Here is a 22044-nt window from a genome sequence, read left to right as displayed (position 1 = left end):
TTTTCTACCACTTTTCCTCACGAGGTTCGCGGGGGGAGGGGGGGTTGCTGGAGCCTATCCCAGCTGTCTTTGGACGAGAGGCGGGGTACACCCTGGACTGGTCGCCAGCCGATCACAGGATTAATTCATTCATTCATTCATTCATTCATTTTCTACCGCTTTTCCTCACGAGGGTCGCGGTGGGTGCTGGAGCCTATCCCAGCTGTCTTTGGGCAAGAGGCGGGGTACACCCTGGACTGATCGCCGGCCAATCACAGGATTAATCAATTAATTAATTCATTCATTTTCTACCGCTTTTTCTCATGAGGGTCGCGGTGGGTGCTGGAGCCTATCCCAGCTGTCTTTGGCCACGTGGCGAGTTATTTCGCGGCCGTGTTTCTTACGAAATGCAGGCGGTGAATGAGCAAGGCATTGGGTGCTTTGTTTGGAGACAATACAGTACAGGGCAAACGGACGAGTTGGTTTTGTGCAATATTATATGATAATTGACAACAAAACAAGGCAAAATTGTGGTGAAAGAAAAAAGAAACCAATTGTGTTCATCTTGGATTGAAACCTGAAGGTCCTGGTTTCGATATTTAAGGCAACTTCTTGCTCATTAAGCAAGCGTGCGTCACACTGTGCAGTTACACCTCCACGTCCTCCACGCGCTGCGCTAAGAGGAGGAGGGGACGCCAAGCGCTATTGACAGGAACCCTGACGGAGTCTCTGTGTTCGCTGCCTAATTAACTAAACACACATCGCCACTCATCACAACTTCCCAATCAAGCTTGAGGATGCTGCAGGCGCCATGGCAACCACCTCGCTCTCTCTCTCCATGTCACTCTTGACCGCCCTCCCACCCTCAATCGTGGCCTCCTGGGCAGATGAAGCAGCAGCCTTTGACTTGCACGGAGCACTAGCACAAAGTGTGAAATTGGCCAATTTATGTAGCATATGTTAGCTAGGTGTTAGCGCAGGGGTGGGCAAACTACGGCCCGGGGGCCACATCCGGCCCGCCAAGTGTTTGAATACGGCCCGCCCAATCTTTCCAAAGTATTTCATTTAAACTCAACATACAACCTGGTATCATGGCCTGAGCCAACCTTTTGATGGTTGTATCAATTTCGTTGTTTGACATGGTCTGTTGTTTACAAAGTGCTCCTGAAAAAAGGGACACAAGCACATAATAATAATAATAATTATTATTATTATTAGATTATTATAATTATTATATTAATCTAATTATTATATTAATTATATATAATATTATTGTTATATTTGCATATTTTACATAATAATAATATAATAATTATTATTTTAATGTTATTGTAATTATTATAATATTTTATTATTTTTTAAATATTTAAATATAAATATAAAATAATAAATAATAATAGCAGATTGCATGACAATTGTACAGATACAATAATACCAGGTGGACTGTTACGTGTAAAATATATATTACAAAATCCAAAATAAAATATAAATCCTTTTACTACAAAATAAATATCCAACAAAAAAAGGAATACAAACAATTGCAATAAACTATGAATTATGAACCCATAAATGTAGTTAGAATGTTATATTCTTGTGTTAAACCACGCCAAAGTTTTAGATAATGCCCTGAAAAAAGTTTCAGTTTCAGAGGGCGTTGCAAAACGGGGGTTGCTTTGTGATGTCACAGAGGCGTGGCTTCCTTATGGGCGTGGCTGTAGGCGCGATACACTCTCTGCCTTCCCCCCTTCTCTGTTTACGTTGTTCGCCATGACGATACTGGCAAGTCGAGTCCAAAGTCATCACAAATGGGATTTGAGTCCGATTCAAAGTCACCTGAGTCCAAGTCCTTTTATTGTGGCCAGCCTATGTCACACCTGTGCAATAACACTGCTGTATAATGAGAATGCCACACATGAGGTGGATGCTGCTTACTAACACAGATTTTGCCTGATTTATCAATCTATATTTGGGGGGGGGGGGGGGGGGGCGACTATATATTTTACACGTAACAGTCCACCTGGTATTATTGTATCTGTAAAATTGTCATGCAATCTGCTATTATTATTTATTATTTTATATTTATATTTAAATATTTTAAAAATAATAAAATATTATAATAATTACAATAAAATTAAAATAATAATTATTATATTACTATTATGTAAAATATGCAAATATAACAATGATATTATATATAATTAATATAATAATTAGACTATATATTTTACACGTAACAGTCCACCTGGTATTATTGTATCTGTAAAATTGTCATGCAATCTGCTATTATTATTTATTATTTTATATTTATATTTAAATATTTTAAAAATAATAAAATATTATAATATTTTACAATAAAATTAAAATAATAATTATTATATTACTATTATGTAAAATATGCAAATATAACAATGATATTATATATAATTAATATAATAATTAGACTATATATTTTACACGTAACAGTCCACCTGGTATTATTGTATCTGTAAAATTGTCATGCAATCTGCTATTATTATTTATTATTTTATATTTATATTTAAATATTTTAAAAATAATAAAATATTATAATTACAATAAAATTAAAATAATAATTATTATATTACTATTATGTAAAATATGCAAATATAACAATAATATTATATATAATTAATATAATAATTAGCATTAATATAATAATTATAATAATCATAATAGTTCTAATAATAATTATAATAATCTAATAATAATTGTTATTATTATAATAATAATAATAATTATTATTATTATGTGCTTGTGTCTCTTTTTTCAGGAGCACTTTGTAAACAACAGACCATGTCAAAAAACGAAATTGATACAACCATCAAAAGGTTGGCTCAGGCCATGATGCCAGGTTGTATGTTGAGTTTAAATGAAATACTTTGGAAAGATTGGGCGGGCCGTATTCAAACACTTGGCGGGCCGGATGTGGCCCCCGGGCCGTAGTTTACCCACCCCTGTGTTAGTCTGATATTGGAGCGGAGGTCATGATTTTTGTTGCGTGTATATAAAATATCCAAAAAAAAAAATGTAAATAAGAAGCAAGCGGATTTTAGCGTAGAGTATATCGTGTTATGTGAATAACGAAAGGGGGAATGGAGCTCAAGTGAGCACAATAAAATTTCCTTTTATTCACACTTCTAAAAAGCTGGCAAGGCCTTTGTTGAAAAAAGTCATCTGGCTCCGTCAACATTTTGAGGAAGACAGAAAGCAAGTTGCTGCAAACTTTTTTTTTGGGATTGTTCCTTTCCCCACTCCCCTCCTCGCCCTCCCTTCGGTTTTGATCCACCCCGTTTTTGAGTGGCACGATTGAAACAGGCCTGCAATACAAGGAGGACCCCCTGCTAGCTCTCTGTGCACAAACTTAGCAGAAGCCAAAAAAAAAAAAAAAAAAAATCAATGGCTCTTCTTGATGTCTCCTCAAGAAGACCAAAAGAATTGTTGGCGATCCCTGCAGACTCACCTCACGCTTCCAGCGCCAATCAGAGAGCCAGGATGATGGATATATCTGAGAGAGTGCAACTTGATCCTCTTACAAACAGGACAAGAGTGGGGGGTGTGGGTGGGGGGGGGGGGGGGGGTGTTGTCTCCCGCCTGCTTTTTTGAGTTGCAGCACCAAACCTTCATTCCTGCAACTTAAGGAGGTCAAGGTGCTTAGCCTGTCTTCACAGAGCAGGTAAACGCTTCTCCAATTACGAGCTGTACGGTGGCCTTGCGGTCTCGCAGTCTGGAGCGCCACTCCTCGACTGGTTTCAATCCATAATGAGCCCAAATTTCTCAAATTTCACAAAAAAATACATTTTTTTTTGTGGTAAGAAATGCTTGAGAGCCAGATAGTGTCATCAAAAGAGCCCTACCTGGCTCCCGAGCCATAGGTTCCCTACCTCTGATATAGATATTCATTCATTCATTTTCTACCGCTTTTTCCTCACGAGGGTCGCGGGGGGTGCTGGAGCCTATCCCAGCTGTCTTCGGGCGTAAGGCGGGGTACACCCTGGACTGGTGGCCAGCCAATCACAGGGCACATATAGACAAACAACCATTCACACTCACATTCATACCTATGGACAATTTGGAGTGGCTAATTAACCTAGCATGTTTTTGGAATGTGGGAGGAAACCGGAGTACCCGGAGAAAACCCACGCATGCACGGGGAGAACATGCAAACTCCACACAGAGAAGGGTGGAATCGAACTTGGGTCTCCTAGCTGTGAGGCCTGCGTGCTAACCACTAGACCGCCGTGCCGCCCGGTCTGGAACCATTCATTCATTCATTCATTCATTTTCTACCGCTTTTTCCTCACGAGGGTCGCGGGGGTGCTGGAGCCTATCCCAGCTGTCTTCGGGCGTAAGGCGGGGTACACCCTGGACTGGTCGCCAGCCAATCACAGGGCACATATAGACAAACAACCATTCACACTCACATTCATACCTATGGACAATTTGGAGTGGCTAATTAACCTAGCATGTTTTTTGGAATGTGGGAGGAAACCGGAGTACCCGGAGAAAACCCACGCATGCACGGGGAGAACATGCAAACTCCACACAGAGATGGCCGAGGGTGGGGAAAGACAAAATAAGAAGCCAAAAAGTTACCACTTCCACACAAACTAGGAGGAGAACTCATTGATTTTCTACCGCTTTCTCCACACAGAGATGCCCGAGGGTGGGATTGAACCCTGGTCTCCTAGCTGTGAGGTCTGCGCGCTAACCCCTAGACCACCGTGCCGCCCTTGATATAGATATATATTTTCTTTTTTAATAAAACTGCACTTGTGAATGGCGTATAGAAGGGTTTAGATTCTGTTCCACAGATGGCGCTAATGCACGCGAAAGCTGCTTGCCAACCGCCAATAAACAACAGAAGAAGAAAAACACCACGAAGAAGAACTTTCCGTTTGAGCGGGTACAAGATACCTCAATCGGATTGGTTAAAGGAATATTCCTTCCCTGTTCAATTCTTTCCGTTTGAGCAAATATACCAAATTGGAATATTTGGGTCCATATATTCATGGATATTGACATAATATTTGCAAATGATGATTAATAAATGTTAATTATAAAAAGTGATATTGGATAATTCCTCACGGCACACCTCACGGTTTCTCAAGGTACACTAGTGTGCCCGCGGCACAGTGGTTGAAAATCACTGCTCTAAAGCCATCAAGACGTTTGGGGTTCCTGAAATGTTCATGAAACTAGATTTGTGCTCATTTGTGCTCAAACTCAAATTCAAACTGCACTGCTATGATTCACTCAGCTGGGATAGGCTCCAGCTCACCAGCTCACCTATTGTGGAAAAATAGTCTAGAAACTGGATAGATGGATGCATGTTGCCAATGATCTCAAGGCACTAACACACGGCAAGGAAAACGTCCTCCAAGCAAGAAACCTTCAACAGAATTCCAAAATGCGGCAGCAACAACAAGGAAGACGCGGTCCGTCTCCCTCGTCCATCTGCCACACGGTCACCTGCTCCTTCCCCTGCGCGCCGCCCTCGAATAATTACCAATGTAAAAATGTGGCAGGCGAATTAATGCGGGACATGTGTAATGTCCTCTCATAGCTCAAAGTTTTAAGTCCAATTAGGGTCGGGGCCCCAGCGGTTTGATGTGCCTTTCACGGCGGGGGAGAGTAATGGCCGCGCGAGGAGTGCGGCGGTCATTAGGCCGACTGACTGCATTATGCTAGCGGAGTGTACGCATGAACATGATTAGTTCTGTCTCTCACCCTGGTCCTGATTGAGATCATTACACTTCACGTCACTTCCACATCCTCCCCAAGGGACGGCACCATCAATTCTCCATCCGAGCGCTTTGTGGCACAAGGTTATGGTGAATCGGTAAACGCTACATCCTTATCTCCTCTACCGGCGATGTTACTACGTCGGCGACTAACGGTGTCATCAGAAATCACAAAAAAGTGTACTTTGTACTTCCAGGATTGCGACTTTTCTATAAGCGATGAATGCACATGGTTCGTGGTTACAACTGCTGATCTTTTGATTTGGGCCATGTCATTACAGAAACAATCATCTCTCCATCAGCATAATCTCGGAGCTAATTATTAGCCTGACTTGTCGCCTAATCTTGACTGTAGCCTGCCCCCCTTCACCTCCTCCTCCAAATGGAAAAAAACTGCAAAATGTGTCAGAAAATATTATATTACACTCAAATCCATAGAGAGCTCAAAGTCCTCTTAATCCCCCACAAACAACTTCATTAGTCATCATCACGCCTGCTGCCTGCTAATCCTGCAAACACGGGCAGTACAGTACTAGGGCAGTACTAGGGCAGTACTAGGGAAGTACTACTACGTCTACAAATATTCCAATTTTGGATATTTGTGTACCCCGCTTCTCGCCCAAAGACAGCTTTAAGGCTGGCCCTTTAAGGCTGGCCCTTTAAGGCTGGAGCTTTAAGGCTGGCCCATTGAGACTGGCCCTTTTAGGCTGGCCCTCTAAGACTGGCCCTCTAAGGCTGGCACTTGATGGCCCTTTAAGCCTGGCCCTTTAAGGCTGGCCCTTTAAGGCTGTCCCTGTAAGGCTGGCCCTTTAAGGCTGGCCCATTAAGGCTGGCCCATTAAGACTGGCCCTTTAAGGCTGGCCCTGTAAGGCTGGCCCTTTAAGGCTGGCCCTTTAAGGCTGGCCCTTTAAGCCTGGCCCTTTAAGGCTGGCCCTTTAAGCCTGGCCCTTTAAGGCTGGCCCTTTAAGGCTGGAGCTTTAAGGTTAGCTCTGGCTGGCACTTTATGGCTGGCCCTTTAAGGCTGGAGCTTTAAGGCTGGCCCATTAAGGCTGGCCCATTAAGACTGGCCCTTTTAGGCTGGCCCTCTAAGGCTGGCCCTTTTTGGCCCTTTAAGCCTGGCCCTTTAAGGCTGGCCCTTAAGGCTGGCCCTTTAAGGCTGTCCCTTTAAGGCTGGCCCTTAAGGCTGGCCCTTTAAGGCTGACCCTGTAAGGCTGGCCCATTAAGGCTGGCTCTTTAAGGCTGGCTCTTTAAGGCTGGCCCTCTAAGGCTGGCCCTCTAAGGCTGGCCCTTTAAGGCTGGCCCTTTAAGGCTGGCCCTTTAAGGCTGGCCCTTTAAGGCTGGCCCTTTAAGGCTAGCTCTGGCTGGCCCTTTAAGGCTAGCTCTGGCTGGCCCTTTAAGGCTGGCCCTTTAAGGCTGGCGCTTTAAGGCTGCCCCTTTAAGGCTGGCCCTTTATGGCTGGCCCTGTAAGGCTGGCCCTTTAAGGGAGGCCCTTTAAGGGAGGCCCTTTAAGGCTGGCCCTCTGAGGCTGGCCCTCTAAGGCTGGCCCTCTGAGGCTGGCCCTTTGAGGCTGGCCCTCTGTAGGCTCCAGCACCCCCCCCCCCCCCCGACCCTCGTGAGGATAAGCGGCAGAAAATGAATGAATGAATGAATATTTGATATAATATACAACAGGGTTTTTTCCATTGAATCACCTCAAATATGGAGGTAGTTTTGCATTTGTAGTTTTATGTAGTTTTAAAGCCCTAAAAGTAACAAGCGCCATGAAAATACACACAAACAAAGTACTGTACTGTGAAGTGATGTGTCGCTCTGTGACAATGTTAACAAGAGCAGCGTTCTAATCTGCTCTGACAAGGTCATTAGAGGTCATTAGAGACCCAAATGCAATTCTTTCTAATCCCACAGCGCCAAGTACGGCCCCTCTTCTGCCACCTGCAAATGTCAACGAGCATATTTCCACCCCTGACATTTATCCCTAATGACTGACACGAGTGTCGTTAGTTAGGGACACATTTGCGTGTTTTTGACTGATGCGGTGCTAATGGATCTGCTCACCACGCCGATGGAGAAATAATTGTTGACAATGCTGTACGGCACCGGGTCGCCTCGCTCGTCCTTGTCCGTGGACGTCACGTCGATCTTCCAGCGGTCCAGCATCACCTCGCTGCTGTTCTCGATATCCCGCAGAATCTTGAGCAGGCTCTCGCCCTCGTAGCCTCGGGGGAGAGAGAATTACAATTCTTGGTTTAACTCCGATATTAATAGTCATACGTACAAGTTTGACAAACACAGTTGACTATTAGCGACATTTACTGTTAGAACTGCTGGAATTCTAAACAAAATCATGCATAATTTCACGTTTTATATTTTATATTCATTCATTCATTCATTTTCTACCGCTTTTCCTCACGAGGGTGCTGGAGCCTATCCCAACTGTCTTCGGGCGAGAGGCGGGGTACACCCTGGACTGGTCGCCGGCCAATCACAGGGCACATATAGACAAACAACCATTCACACTCACATTCATACCTATGGACAATTTGGAGTGGCTAATTAACCTAGCATGTTTTTGGAATGTGGGAGGAAACCGGAGTACCCGGAGAAAACCCACGCATGCACAGGGAGAACATGCAAACTCCACACAGAGATGGGCGAGGGTGGGGAAAGACAAAATAAGAAGCCAAAAAGTTACCACTTCCACACAAACTAGGAGGAGAACTCATTGATTTTCTACCGCTTTTCCTCACAAGGGTCATGGGGGGTGCTGGAGCCTATCCCAGCTGTCTTGGGGCGAGAGGCGGGGTACACCCTGGACTGGTCGCCAGCCAATCACAGGGCACATATAGACAAACAACCATTCACACTCACATTCATACCTATGGACAATTTGGAGTGGCTAATTAACCTAGCATGTTTTTGGAATGTGGGAGGAAACCGGAGTACCCGGAGAAAACCCACGCATGCACGGGGAGAACATGCAAACTCCACACAGAGATGGCCGAGGGTGGGGAAAGACAAAATAAGAAGCCAAAAAGTTACCACTTCCACACAAACTAGGAGGAGAACTCATTGATTTTCTACCGCTTTTCCTCACAAGGGTCATGGGGGGTGCTGGAGCCTATCCCAGCTGTCTTGGGGCGAGAGGCAGGGTACACCCTGGACTGGTCGTAATAATAATAATAATAATAATAATAATAATAATAATAATAATAATAATAATAATAATAATAATAATAAAATAATAAAATAATAAAATAATAATAATAATAATAATAATAATAATAATAATAAATTCATTTTCTACCGCTTACCCTCACGAGGGTCGCGGGGGTGCTGGAGCCTATCCCAGCTGTCTTGGGGTGAGAGGCGGGGTACACCCTGGACTGGTCGTAATAATAATAATAATAATAATAATAATAATAATAATAATAATAATAATAATAATAAAAATAAAATAATAATAATAATAATAATATAATAATAATAATAATAATAATAATAATAATAATAATAATAATAATAATAATAATAATAATAATAATAATAATAATAAATTCATTTTCTACCGCTTACCCTCACGAGGGTCGCGGGGGTGCTGGAGCCTATCCCAGCTGTCTTGGGGCGAGAGGCGGGGTACACCCTGGACTGGTCGTAATAATAATAATAATAATAATAATAATAATAATAATAATAATAATAATAAAATTTAATTTCTAACGCACTTTACATCAAATAAATGATCTCAAAGTGCACATATAGCAGACTGCATGACACTTTTACGTGTAAAATATGTGTAAAAATATACGTGTACAAATGGACTGTCACGTGTAAATTAGTATATCTGCCCCCCCCCGTCAATTTTATTAATAGGTTTCTTACTTTGATTGCTAATAACCTGGAGAGGTTCTTGCTTTGACTGAATGTTGCCAGATGGAATATAATGGAATATATATGTTTGAAAATCGTTCGTGATAGTGGTAGTTGTTTTGCCCGCTACATGGATGGAGAACATGCTGACCAATAAGAGCACAGATTCAGCTACTGTAGGTGGGACTTTTCCAGTACCTCCTCCCCAGCGCAGACATCGTGCTAGGTCATTTCCTGTGCCGAGTGGAAGCACGCACACAGGGGGGTCGCGGTCCAGGTTGGCCTTGTCTGGAGAAAAAGGGCATAACGTCGTTCCAACATGGATGAGCAAAGACAGCAAACGAGAGCAAAAGAAATCCATTTCCCGGCGGCGCTGTGCTGCTACTTAACCACACGGACGCTGCAGTCTATTTCCAGACGCACGTTCATCCTGACAGCTATTACCTCTTATTGTTTTGATTGATAAAAATGGAGGCAATTTTTTTGGGTGAAGATGTCTTCAAGGCCAGATAAAGATGTTTATATATATTTTATTTCCAATCGTCAAATGATGACTAATATGTTGTTTCCAGTGTCTGTAATCAGCCCATTTTGCCTCCCCCTGAACGCAGACGCTCGGACGTAATTGACGTATTTGCACACACGCCATAAAGTCTGTTTGTGCTTCAAGTCAGCAACGCTAATAAAATATTACTTTCTTGACCACCATTCCTGTGAAAAATGGAGTATTTCAACTAGACCGGTCAAAACAACAAAACGCAGCGTAGCCAGACTATTAATTCAGTGGAAACAGCAGATGGATTCCGTACCAATAAAGTCCAGGATCCAGCCCACTGTGCCGTCCCCACCGCACGCCAGCACCCGGAAATCAGGAACATCTCGGAAGAAATTCAATCTACAAGAAAAGAGAGCAGATCTTGCACTTTGTAGATGTCCTTAAGGAGAAACATGTACAGTAAACCTCGGATATATCGGACTCGGATATATCGGAAATTCGCTCACAACGGACAGATAAAAAAAAAAACGATTTTTCTGTAATGCATTTCCACTAAAAATTCATTGCATATATCGAATTGGTGGCCAGCCAATCCCAGGGCACATATCGACAAACAACCATTCACACTCACATTTTTAAGGATTTTAAGAATTATTTCACATTTTCATTCATTCATTTTCTACCGCTTTTTCCTCACGAGGGTCGCGGGGGGTGCTGGAGCCTATCCCAGCTGTCTTCGGGCGTGAGGCGGGGTACACTCTGGACTGGTGGCCAGCCAATCACAGGGCACATATAGACAAACAACCATTCACACTCACATTTTTAAGGAGTTTAAGAATTATTTCACATTTTAATTCATTTATTTAATTGTAATAATTATTTTAATAATATTTGAGTGATATTACAGTAAACCTCGGATATACCGGACTCGGATATATCGGAAATTCGCTCACAACGGACAGATAAAAAAGAAGCGATTTTTCTGTAATGCATTTCCAATAAAAATTCATTGCATATATCGGATTTTTTATAACGGATTTCGCCTATTTCGGACAAAATCTCCAGTCCCGTTCCAATGCATTTCCATGAAATTTCCCTCGCATATATCGGATGGCCGCATCGTGGCGCTCCGATTCGCCGAATCGTGACAGGCCGCTATACGACGTCATTTGCAGCGTTTGCAGCGTTGCCTGCGCGTCCAGGTACATTGGAAACATAGTCAAGGAAGTGCCTTTTTATAACGGATAAAATCCCATTTACGTATATACCGGATATAAATCCGATATATGCGTGAAACGGACATTTTCCGGTATACGCATATAACGGATTTCGCTTATATCGGACAAAACCAGTGGGAACAATTGAATCCGATATATCCGAGGTTTACTGTACAATAATAATATCTATATATGCATCTTGGTTAATCTAGAAGTCTGTTATGTAAATGGACAGCGAGGATTATTTTGGGAGGGCTTTAGCGTCAAAATAGGTATTTCCCATGACGTCCATTGTTAGTCGGCTCACATTAACTTGTGTTCTTGTGTTGCAATGCGCAGAAAAGGGAAGAAAAATGTGTTCATGTTTCATATAAGGATTGTAAATGATGGACAAAATTTCAAAATACAGTAAACCTCGGATATATCGGATTCAATTGTTCCCACTGGTTTTGTCCGATATAAGCGAAATCCGTTATATGCGTATACCGGAAAATGTCCGTTTTACGCATATATGGGATTTATATCCGGTATATGCGTAAATGGGATTTTATCCGTTATAAAAAGGCACTTCCTTGACTATGTTTCCAATGTACCTGGACTGGGCAATGAAAAGAGACGTAAGGTAATGAGAATTGAACTTTATTGGACTCTGAGCATAACAAATTGTTAATTAAGCTAGGCCCTGTTACGCCCGTCAGGCCTACGTTATTTCCAATAGTGAGGTTAAGATCTCATTCACTGCTGTGCTAGTATTATTGACGTCACTCACTTTTATATTTGTCCTAAATCTGGAGCCAGGAGAAAGACAATAGCCAGTGACATCAACAAGATTAGCATAACGATGCGGCCATCCGATATATGCGAGGGAAATTTCATGGAAATGCATTGGAACGGGACTGGAGATTTTGTCCGAAATAGGCGAAATCCGCTATAAAAAATCCGATATATGCAATGAATTTTTATTGGAAATGCATTACAGAAAAATCGCTTCTTTTTTATCTGTCCGTTGTGAGCGAATTTCCGATATATCCGAGTCCGATATATCCGAGGTTTACTGTAGTTCTTCCAGAATCTGCACCTATTCCAGCTGTACTGGATTTGTGCTTCCCGTCAAAACGGTCTGTTTTAATTCATTATACCCATGGCCCGCCTCCGGGAATTCCCACTCTGCTGTGATTGGTCACACGCCCAAAGTGCTTCCTGACTATGAACGAACCCCCCAAAGTTTGCTCAAGTGTGGGACCAAAGCGCTGGGAACGCCAAGCGTAGGAATGATTGCAAGGTTTATAGTGTGTCTTTCACACACTTTCATCTCACGATGCGGCCATCCGATATATGCGAGGGAAATTTCATGGAAATGCATTGGAACGGGACTGGAGATTTTGTCCGAAATAGGCGAAATCCGTTATAAAAAATCCGATATATGCAATGAATTTTTATTGGAAATGCATTACAGAAAAATCGGTTCTTTTTTATCTGTCCGTTGTGAGCGAATTTCCGATATATCCGAGTCCGATATATCCGAGGTTTACTGTAATATCACTCAAATATTATTAAAATAATTATTACAATTAAATAAATGAATTAAAATGTGAAATAATTCTTAAACTCCTTAAAAATGTGAGTGTGAATGGTTGTTTGTCTATATGTGCCCTGTGATTGGCTGGCCACCAGTCCAGAGTGTACCCCGCCTCACGCCCGAAGACAGCTGGGATAGGCTCCAGCACCCCCCCGCGACCCTCGTGAGGAAAAAGCGGTAGAAAATGAATGAATGAAAATGTGAAATAATTCTTAAAATCCTTAAAAATGTGAGTGTGAATGGTTGTTTGTCGATATGTGCCCTGGGATTGGCTGGCCACCAATGCGATATTCGGCGAATCGGAGCGCCACGATGCGGCCATCCGATATATGCGAGGGAAATTTCATGGAAATGCATTGGAACGGGACTGGAGATTTTGTCCGAAATAGGTGAAATCCGTTATAAAAAATCCGATATATGCAATGAATTTTTATTGGAAATGCATTACAGAAAAATCGCTTCTTTTTTTATCTGTCCGTTGTGAGCGAATTTCCGATATATCCGAGGTTTACTGTATGTGCAGTTCCCATTAAAAAAGTGTCAAATCTCTTGGAGAGACGTTGGGTGACTCTGACATGAAAGTGCGTATCGACTAAAAGCGCTCACAAACGGATCCGCCTTGTTTGCGACATCGAAACAACCACCAAAGGAAGTTAATTTCTACTTCTAAACGTATTTGTCTCATGTTTCTTCATCTTTTTTTTGCTCATCTGTCATGAATAATGATGCAAATTTGAATGCCCTTATGCCAGGTCAGTGATTGTCAAACAGTGTCAGGGAGGGTTTGAGAAACATCTCAGTGTCTTTATTCATGCTTATAAGATCATTGAAAAAGCATATGCGCATTTTGAGAGCAGATCCATGGTCAGTGTCACACATGACTTGGGTCTGAAAAAAATCAGCACAAAGCGACAAGCAAGAAAGTCACCGCCCCCCCCCCTTCTAATAATAATAAAATTACCAATCACTCATCCAGTGAGCGAGGCCACCTGGCAGAGGCCTAATCGGATCACAACGGCCAATGTTCAGTCCAACTTCTTCCGTTCCTTCACAATAACGAAGCCCTAACTGAATGAGGCGGCCTGCGCGCCCCGCATGGCGGCTAAATGACTCGCTCAATTACACCCCGCCTGGGACGGGTAAACCGCATTAGGGGGCAAAACAGACGGGCGCTGACATGAAAGGCAACTTTGGGTCCATTTAAAGAGCAAGAAATAAACACTTCATTTGCTCTTCTAGCATTAGCCATGTGGCCTGCAGTGTCCACTTCTCTAACGTGCGTGACTAAATATTAACAACATGTGGAATTTTCCGCGGAGGAACACGCCTCACAAACTTTGAGGCGGCGGCTCGTTAGAATCTGGCGTGTGCCGCCGTGTGAATGTTTCTCATAAAGGCGCCCCCGGACGCGGTCCTCGCTTCTAATGGAAGCCAAACAACGCGGCAGCACGGCGGCGGCAGGCACCGGCACCGGCACCGCCGAGCGAGTGCAACCCAGCCCGCCGCATGTAAATGAAGCGTCGGGTCGCCTTCATCGCAGACGTCTGAAAAACGCGACGGCGACGGGGGCGAGCTCCTCGTCTGTATGCGCGATCACATGCGCTACGGCGAGCGTTCCGCCTGCCTTCATCGGGTCTTCGTCATCGGCCTTTAAGTGTAAGAACTGAAGGCCTGTCCTGCATATGATGTTGCTTGTTATACATAAACCATGCACAATATCACCGCTTTTGTAAACAAATCACAATAAGAAGACGTGATTTGAGCCGAGTTCTTCTTCTGCATTCTTTTCCTGCGCATATTTTCAAGTTTAAATGCTAAATGTAGCTAAATGTAGCATCTGCATTTGGGGCCTTTTCCTGCTTTAGTTCAAGCTTTAGTTTGTTGAGCGACGTGGATGAAAACCCTCTAAAACAGGGGTGGGCAAACTACGGCCCGGGGGCCACATCCGGCCCGCCAAGTGTTTGAATACGGCCCGCCCAATCTTTCCAAAGTATTTCATTTAAACTCAACATACAACCTGGCATCATGGCCTGAGCCAACCTTTTGATGGTTTTATCAATTTCGTTTTTTGACATGGTCTGTTGTTTACAAAGTGCTCCTGAAAAAAGGGACACAAGCACATAATAATAATAATAATAATAATAATAATAATAATAATAATAATAATAATAATAATAATAATAATAATAATTATTATTATTATTATAATAATATTATTAATATAATAATAATTATAATAATTAATAATTATTATTAATATAATAAGTATAATAATCTAATAATAATAATAATAATAATTATTATTATTATTATAATTATTATTATAATAAAATTGAATTTAATAATAAAATTATTAATATAATAATAATAATAATCTAATAATAATAATAATAATTATTATTATTATTATTATTATTATATTATATTAATATTATAATATATTATATTATATAATATATTATATATTATATTATATAATAATTATATTATAATAATAATTATATAATAATAATAATAATAATAATAATAATAATTATTATTATTATTATTATTATTATTATTATTATTAGATTATTATTATTATTAGATTATTATTATTATTAGATTATTATTAGATTAATGCTAATTGATGCTAATTATTATATTAATTATATATAATATTATTGTTATATTTGCATATTTTACATAATAATAATATAATAATTATTATTTTAATTTTATTGTAATTATTATAATATTTTATTATTTTTAAAATATTTAAATATAAATATAAAATAATAAATAATAATAGCAGATTGCATGACAATTTTACAGATACAATAATACCAGGTGGACTGTTACGTGTAAAATATATAGTCTGCCCCCGCCCCCCCCGTAAATTTTGTCATATCAATGAGTCAAAAAGTTTGCCCACCCCTGCTCTAAAACTACCACTCATGTATTTATAAGGATAATAGTACCAGTTTTTCTATCATTTGTATTCTTTCTCTCTTTAGGGCCCCGATATGGCAACGGGGAGCCCGATTCTGCCTTTGGCGGAGGGTTGAGTGACATGCGGTACCTACCCCGGCATGGGTCCATTCTTGGCCAGGTTGTACACTTGCCTCGGGTTCAGGAGATACTGGAACTTCCTGTAGATCCTGCAAAGACATTACATGACCAAATAAGGCGCACATTTCAAACACCTGTCAGTGCCGTGATTGGCCAAGGGGGGCGGGACATACGTAGCCCCTTGTGAGGAGAAGCCATTAGAAAGACTAATTCATTTGAATTCCATTTTCATTATATCAACTGGCTGAAGTCATATTTTGATCTCATAATTTAAACAAATGGGGGTCGGCGTAATAAAAGGAGGGAGTGATGATGTTTCAGTAATAACCCAATTAGCCTGCAGTTACACAGAGGGCTCGGGCGGCAAGGAAGGATTGAAGGCCGGGGGAGGTTGACAATGATTGCCGGGTGCAGGTAGACCCTCCTGACTTTAGTTAAATGTTATTCTGTTTATGGTCGTCTGAGTACGCCTGCGGTGCTCGGCCGCCAAAGGCCGCCAAAGGCCATACAGAGGTACTTGTGGTTTACAGGCAGGATTTTGGGGGTGCCTGTTGAGACTCTGTCTGTGTGTGTGTGTACTCACCTCTCTCCCTGCTTCCCGCCGCTCTTCGGATTGACAAACACCAGCAGAGGATGAGTGCCCTCCATTGTTGTGATCTGAACGGGAGATGTCAAAACAAAACGTCAGTGTTGGGAGACTGCAGGAAGCTTTGCGGGAATTCGCTTTCAAAGCGCATCCCTCAAACGTTCCAGCACGTGCACGTCGGAACAGCGGCGGCGGCGGCAAACTGTAAAATAAAAATAAAAATAAAAATGAAAATGAAAATGAAAATGAAAATGAAAATGAAAATGAAAATGAAAATGAAAATGAAAATGAAAATGAAAATGAAAATGAAAATGAAAATAAAAATAAAAATAAAAATAAAAATTAAATGTATTATTTTATTGGCCTGTGGCACTTTGTAGAAATAAAATTAAAGAAAACAAAACAGCAAAAATTGGGAACGATATGAGCAAACTGAAGAAACAAAAAGGCAAAAGGCTTGAAGGCTTTCAAGCCTAGGCTAATTAAAAATTAAAATTAAAATTAAAATTAAAATTAAAATTAAAATTAAAATTAAAATTAAAATTAAAATAATTTTAATTTTAATTTAACAGCAAAATTAAAATTAATTTAATTTTTTAATTTTAATTTAAAATTAAAATTAAAATTATTTAATTTAATTTTAAAATTATTTAATTTAATTTTAATTTTAAAATTATTTAATTTTAATTTTAATTTTAATTTTAATTTTAATTTTAATTTTAATTTTAAAAATTAAAATTAAAATTAATTTTAAATTAAAATTATTTAATTTAATTTTAATTTTAAAATTATTTAATTTTAATTTTAATTTTAATTTTAATTTTAATTTTAATTTTAATTTTAATTTTAATTTTAATTTTAATTTTAATTTTAATTTTAATTTTAATTTTAATTTGCCTAGGCTTGAAAGCCTTCAAGCCTTTTGCCTTTTGGTTTCTTCAGTTTGCTCATATCGTTCCCAATTATTGCTATTTTGTTTTCTTTAATTTTATTTCTACAAAGTGCCACAGGCCAATAAAAAAGTAGAAGAACTAGTCTGAATGCACAAGCGTGCACATGACCACAAGGTATCCTCCAATTTTTTATTATGTACCAATAATACGGTTAGCTCCACTGTCTTTTGAATGACATCTATGAGGAAAACATGTCATCAAAAACAGTGAGAAATGCTAGTAAACCAACCAAAACAAACAATGTAAATGTTGATGTTCATTTAGAAAAGTGTCATTATAAACTTGTAATTGAGCAACATTACAACAGGGAAGATCAATAGTCTCAATACTCGTTAGCGACCATTTCTTCATTGGCAGGCATTTTGTCTGCTGTGACGTCGGGGAGAACTTCACGGTGTCTCAGAGCAGCCCGAAGCTCCGCGGGCTGAGCTCGCAAAGTGCCAACCCAAACAAGCTCGAATCCGCCGGGCCCCCGTTTCAGCGGGCCTTGGCTTCTGCCGTCAAACCCCCCGCCCACGCCACCGCCCCTTGACACAGATGAAACGCTTAACTCCCCCTGTCTGCGAACCCAGCAGGCCGAGGGGGGAATTAACGAGCTCCCTGTCCAGCCCAGAGTGATCCATTACTTCCTGTAATTATAAATAATAATCTTGATTATTACGCTGGTTAGCCGGCGCGGGGCAGAGACGGATGTGCCCGGGATATGATTCATCACGCGTCTCTGCCAGACGCTGCTCGAGACGAGTCGCCGCCACAGACGGTGTAATGGCGGACAAGATATCAGAGAGGATGGAGTGGGCGGGCCGTACGGTGTGAGCCTCGGCGGGCCCCCAGGAGCCCCACAGACATGGATATCAGCATCACACGACATGCTAGCATCCACACACACACACAATTGCGTATTCTCACTGGACAATTCATCCACTCCACAATCCACTACTGGATCAGACCTGCAGGCCCTGGCCGTCCACCGTGACAGAGTTGGCTCTCTGCACCTTCCCTCGGCTTGACTGGCTGCACCTTGAGTCCTTCCTCAGCGTCGACTGTCGTTCCTGAAAATAATGACAAAAAAAAATCCATAAATTAGTCTGGGGTTTTCCGGGTAACTTGACACTGTCGGACTTGATGAATGTGGATTATACGAGGAACTGATTGAACCATTCATTCATTCATTCATTCATTCATTCATTCATTTTCTGGTCAGAACAATAAAATTGTTCACCGTATAAATTGCATTTGCAAACTCTGGTGAGTTTTCATGCAAGTTAAGGCCCTCAAAAATGCAAGGAAATGTGGGTAAAAAAAATCATAAACTTTGCAGTCATCGCTCCTCATTTGTGTGGAAGTGGTAAATTTTGGCTTCTTATTTTGTCTTTCCCCACCCTCGGCCATCTCTGTGTGGAGTTTGCATGTTCTCCCCGTGCATGCGTGGGTTTTCTCCGGGTACTCCGGTTTCCTCCCACTTTCCAAAAACATGCTAGGTTAATTGGCCACTCCAAATTGTCCATAGGTATGAATGTGAGTGTGAATGGTTGTTTGTCTACTATATGTGCCCTGTGATTGGCTGGCGACCAGTCCAGGGTGTACCCCGCCTCTCGCCCCAAGACACCTGGGATAGGCTCCAGCACCCCCATGACCCTTGTGAGGAAATGCGGTAGAAAATCAATGAATGAGTTCTCCTCCTCATTTGTGTGGAAGTGGTAAATTTTGGCTTCTTATTTTGTCTTTGGCGGCACGGCGGTCTAGTGGTTAGCGCGCAGACCTCACAGCTAGGAGACCAGGGTTCAATTCCACCCTCAGCCATCTCTGTGTGGAGTTTGCATGTTCTCCCCGTGCATGCGTGGGTTTTCTCCAGGTACTCCGGTTTCCTCCCACATTCCAAAAACATGCTAGGTTAATTAGCCACTCCAAATTGTCCATAGGTATGAATGTGAGTGTGAATGGTTGTTTGTCTATATGTGCCCTGGGATTGGCTGGCCACCAGTCCAGGGTGTACCCCGCCTCTCGCCCCAAGACACCTGGGATAGGCTCCAGCACCCCCCATGACCCTTGTGAGGAAAAGCGGTAGAAAATCAATGAATGAGTTCTCCTCCTCATTTGTGTGGAAGTGGTAAATTTTGGCTTCTTATTTTGTCTTTCCCCACCCTCGGCCATCTCTGTGTGGAGTTTGCATGTTCTCCCCGTGCATGCGTGGGTTTTCTCCGGGTACTCCGGTTTCCTCCCACATTCCAAAAACATGCTAGGTTAATTGGCGACTCCAAATTGTCCATAGGTATGAATGTGAGTGTGAATGGTTGTTTGTCTACTATATGTGCCCTGTGATTGGCTGGCGACCAGTCCAGGGTGTACCCCGCCTCTCGCCCCAAGACAGCTGGGATAGGCTCCAGCACCCCCGCGACCCTCGTGAGGAAAAAGCGTAGAAAATGAATGAATGAATGAACATTGCTGTATTTAATGATTCTACCTTTGGATGCAACAATATGTTAATAAGGTACATTTCTTCATTATCATACTGAGAGTTGTTTGTAAGATTTTTACACTAAATACGCAAATTCGTGAAGCGTTCCTCATTTTTTTTTTTTTTTACAAATTTCCCCACTGACGGACGAATAAAGGTATATCTTATCTTAATCTTAAGGTAACAAAAACATCAAAATCCATCACCAGTAGATTGAGAGTTGCACATTACATAAAGCCACAAAAGTGTGACACGGTGCAGGTGTACCTAATGAAGAGTCTGAGCCGACAAACAGACACGAGCTGGTGTCACTCACCAGCACGATGGGGCAGATGGAGTTGGGTGGCAGGATGTGATCCCTCAGAGGTCCGCAGTCACACTCGGGCTTCATGTGGGAGGCACACTTGTTATGGAGCTGCAAAAACGGTGCCACAATTAATGTTGTTGCTACTCCTTCAAAGCACAAGAAACATGTGTACGTTTTCAGCTCATTTGCATATTTTCACCAAACGCGTCGCCTTGTGCGAGTGTAAATTGGTGACGTGAGGTGTAAATAAATGACATTTCTTTAAAAAAAAAAAGTCTAAAACGAGAAGCAGCAGGACATGAACAACAACAAGGTGTCCTCACCGTGATTTGACACCACACACAGTGGAGGCCAGTCAGACCCTGGTAACACTTAATGGTTTTGTGACACTTGTCACACTTAGTGGGACAGTTCCCTTCCACCCAGAAATGGTGCATTACCTGCAGAGGGAGCAGCAAGAAAGGGGGGAGGAAGAGAGGGATCGGTTGGAAGACGTGAGAAAAGAAAAGAAAAGAAACACAGTGCAGAAAAACAACAATTAAAAGAAGTAAGAAAGAGTGACAACACTGAGCAGCGCTCGAGTGCTCCGAGCGACACCCCTCGGGGGCACTTGTCCTGAGCCGCCGTGGAAAATAAAATGCAAGCGTGCCCACAAGTGGGCCGCACTCCAATTGGACGCACCTCTGTGTTTTTCTTGGACTTGACGTAGGTTTTGATGCAGGATGGCGGCGCGCGGGCCACGCAGCGCTCGTGGACCGTGTACTTGCAGACTGGAGACGACGACACAAGGACACCAATGATGGAAAAAAAAAAAAAGCTGACTTGGTTACACTTTCAAGTGTGTGAGAGTGACGTGGTTGTGAATGCGACAAAAGAGTGCATGTGTGAAGAGTGTTAGAGGTGTTTTATTACCTAAAAATAATTACTTTTTAGCCCCATTGCAGTATTTTGCATACATACATATACAGTATAACATTTCTTAGCATTTCATTAGGCACAATACCACACCAGTTATTTGCAATAGTCTGCATTTTCAAATGCAAAATTATGACTATTTGTGAAAATTGTGCGGCGAAACATTTCAAACAAATTATTATACTATCCCCAAAATTATTTCAGAATTACTGCTAGCTCTGGCAACACACATTTTGTATTATGATAGAGAGAATGAATGAATGAATATTTACCAATTATTTGAAAAAAAATAACCCAGTATCCCAATATATATATATATATATTTTCCTTTATTTGGGCAAATATGTGAATCATTACAGTGCATTTCTTACATCAATCAAAATATATAAAAATATAATAATAAATAAAAATATATAATATATAATAATATATTTTATATATATAATATATAAAATATAACTTTCCATTATTTACATTTGTATTCAACTATCTGATCCCAAGCCCAAAAGGAGTAGGCAGAAGCAAAAGCTTATAAATGCCTACCCCTTTTTGCAGGATATAATCATGTCTTGTTTCCCCTGTTATTATTATCATTGTAATATTATTATTATTATCATTATTGTTATAATCTTTATCATTATTACCATCATTATAATCATCATTAATATTACCATTTTCATCATTATAGTTAAAAATTTTGTTATTTTTTATTTTTAATTATTTAAGTTTACAGAGTCTTTGTGTGTCAATTTATTAGCCCGCTTTTTTTATGACATTTACTTATTTTCTGGATTGCATGTGTCTAAATCTTACGCATTAAAAAACAAGAACTTGAGACTGTGTCTGTGTCTGGACAGGTGACCAACCCAAACATCGG

General features: G+C 41.0%; 1 protein-coding gene across 3 annotated transcripts in view; it reads right to left on the bottom strand.

The window, feature by feature from the left end:
• The window catches only part of dgkb (diacylglycerol kinase, beta), a 98629-nt gene that overhangs the window by 36187 nt on the left and 40398 nt on the right, over positions 1–22044 (bottom strand). For all 3 annotated transcript variants that reach the window (XM_058053012.1, XM_058053009.1, XM_058053010.1), the window contains 9 exons: positions 20934–21022; positions 20576–20692; positions 20262–20360; positions 18438–18539; positions 16532–16605; positions 15963–16037; positions 10415–10500; positions 9804–9893; positions 7794–7954 (listed from right to left, as the gene is read on the bottom strand). In XM_058053012.1, coding sequence (XP_057908995.1) covers positions 7794–7954; positions 9804–9893; positions 10415–10500; positions 15963–16037; positions 16532–16605; positions 18438–18539; positions 20262–20360; positions 20576–20692; positions 20934–21022 — 893 coding nt within the window. The remainder of the gene's footprint in view (positions 1–7793; positions 7955–9803; positions 9894–10414; positions 10501–15962; positions 16038–16531; positions 16606–18437; positions 18540–20261; positions 20361–20575; positions 20693–20933; positions 21023–22044) is intronic.

This window comes from Doryrhamphus excisus, chromosome 17 (assembly GCF_030265055.1).
Source record: "Doryrhamphus excisus isolate RoL2022-K1 chromosome 17, RoL_Dexc_1.0, whole genome shotgun sequence".
Lineage (NCBI taxonomy): Eukaryota > Metazoa > Chordata > Actinopteri > Syngnathiformes > Syngnathidae > Doryrhamphus > Doryrhamphus excisus.
Note: the sequence above shows the minus strand (reverse complement) of the source record. Positions and strands in the feature narration are given on the sequence as shown.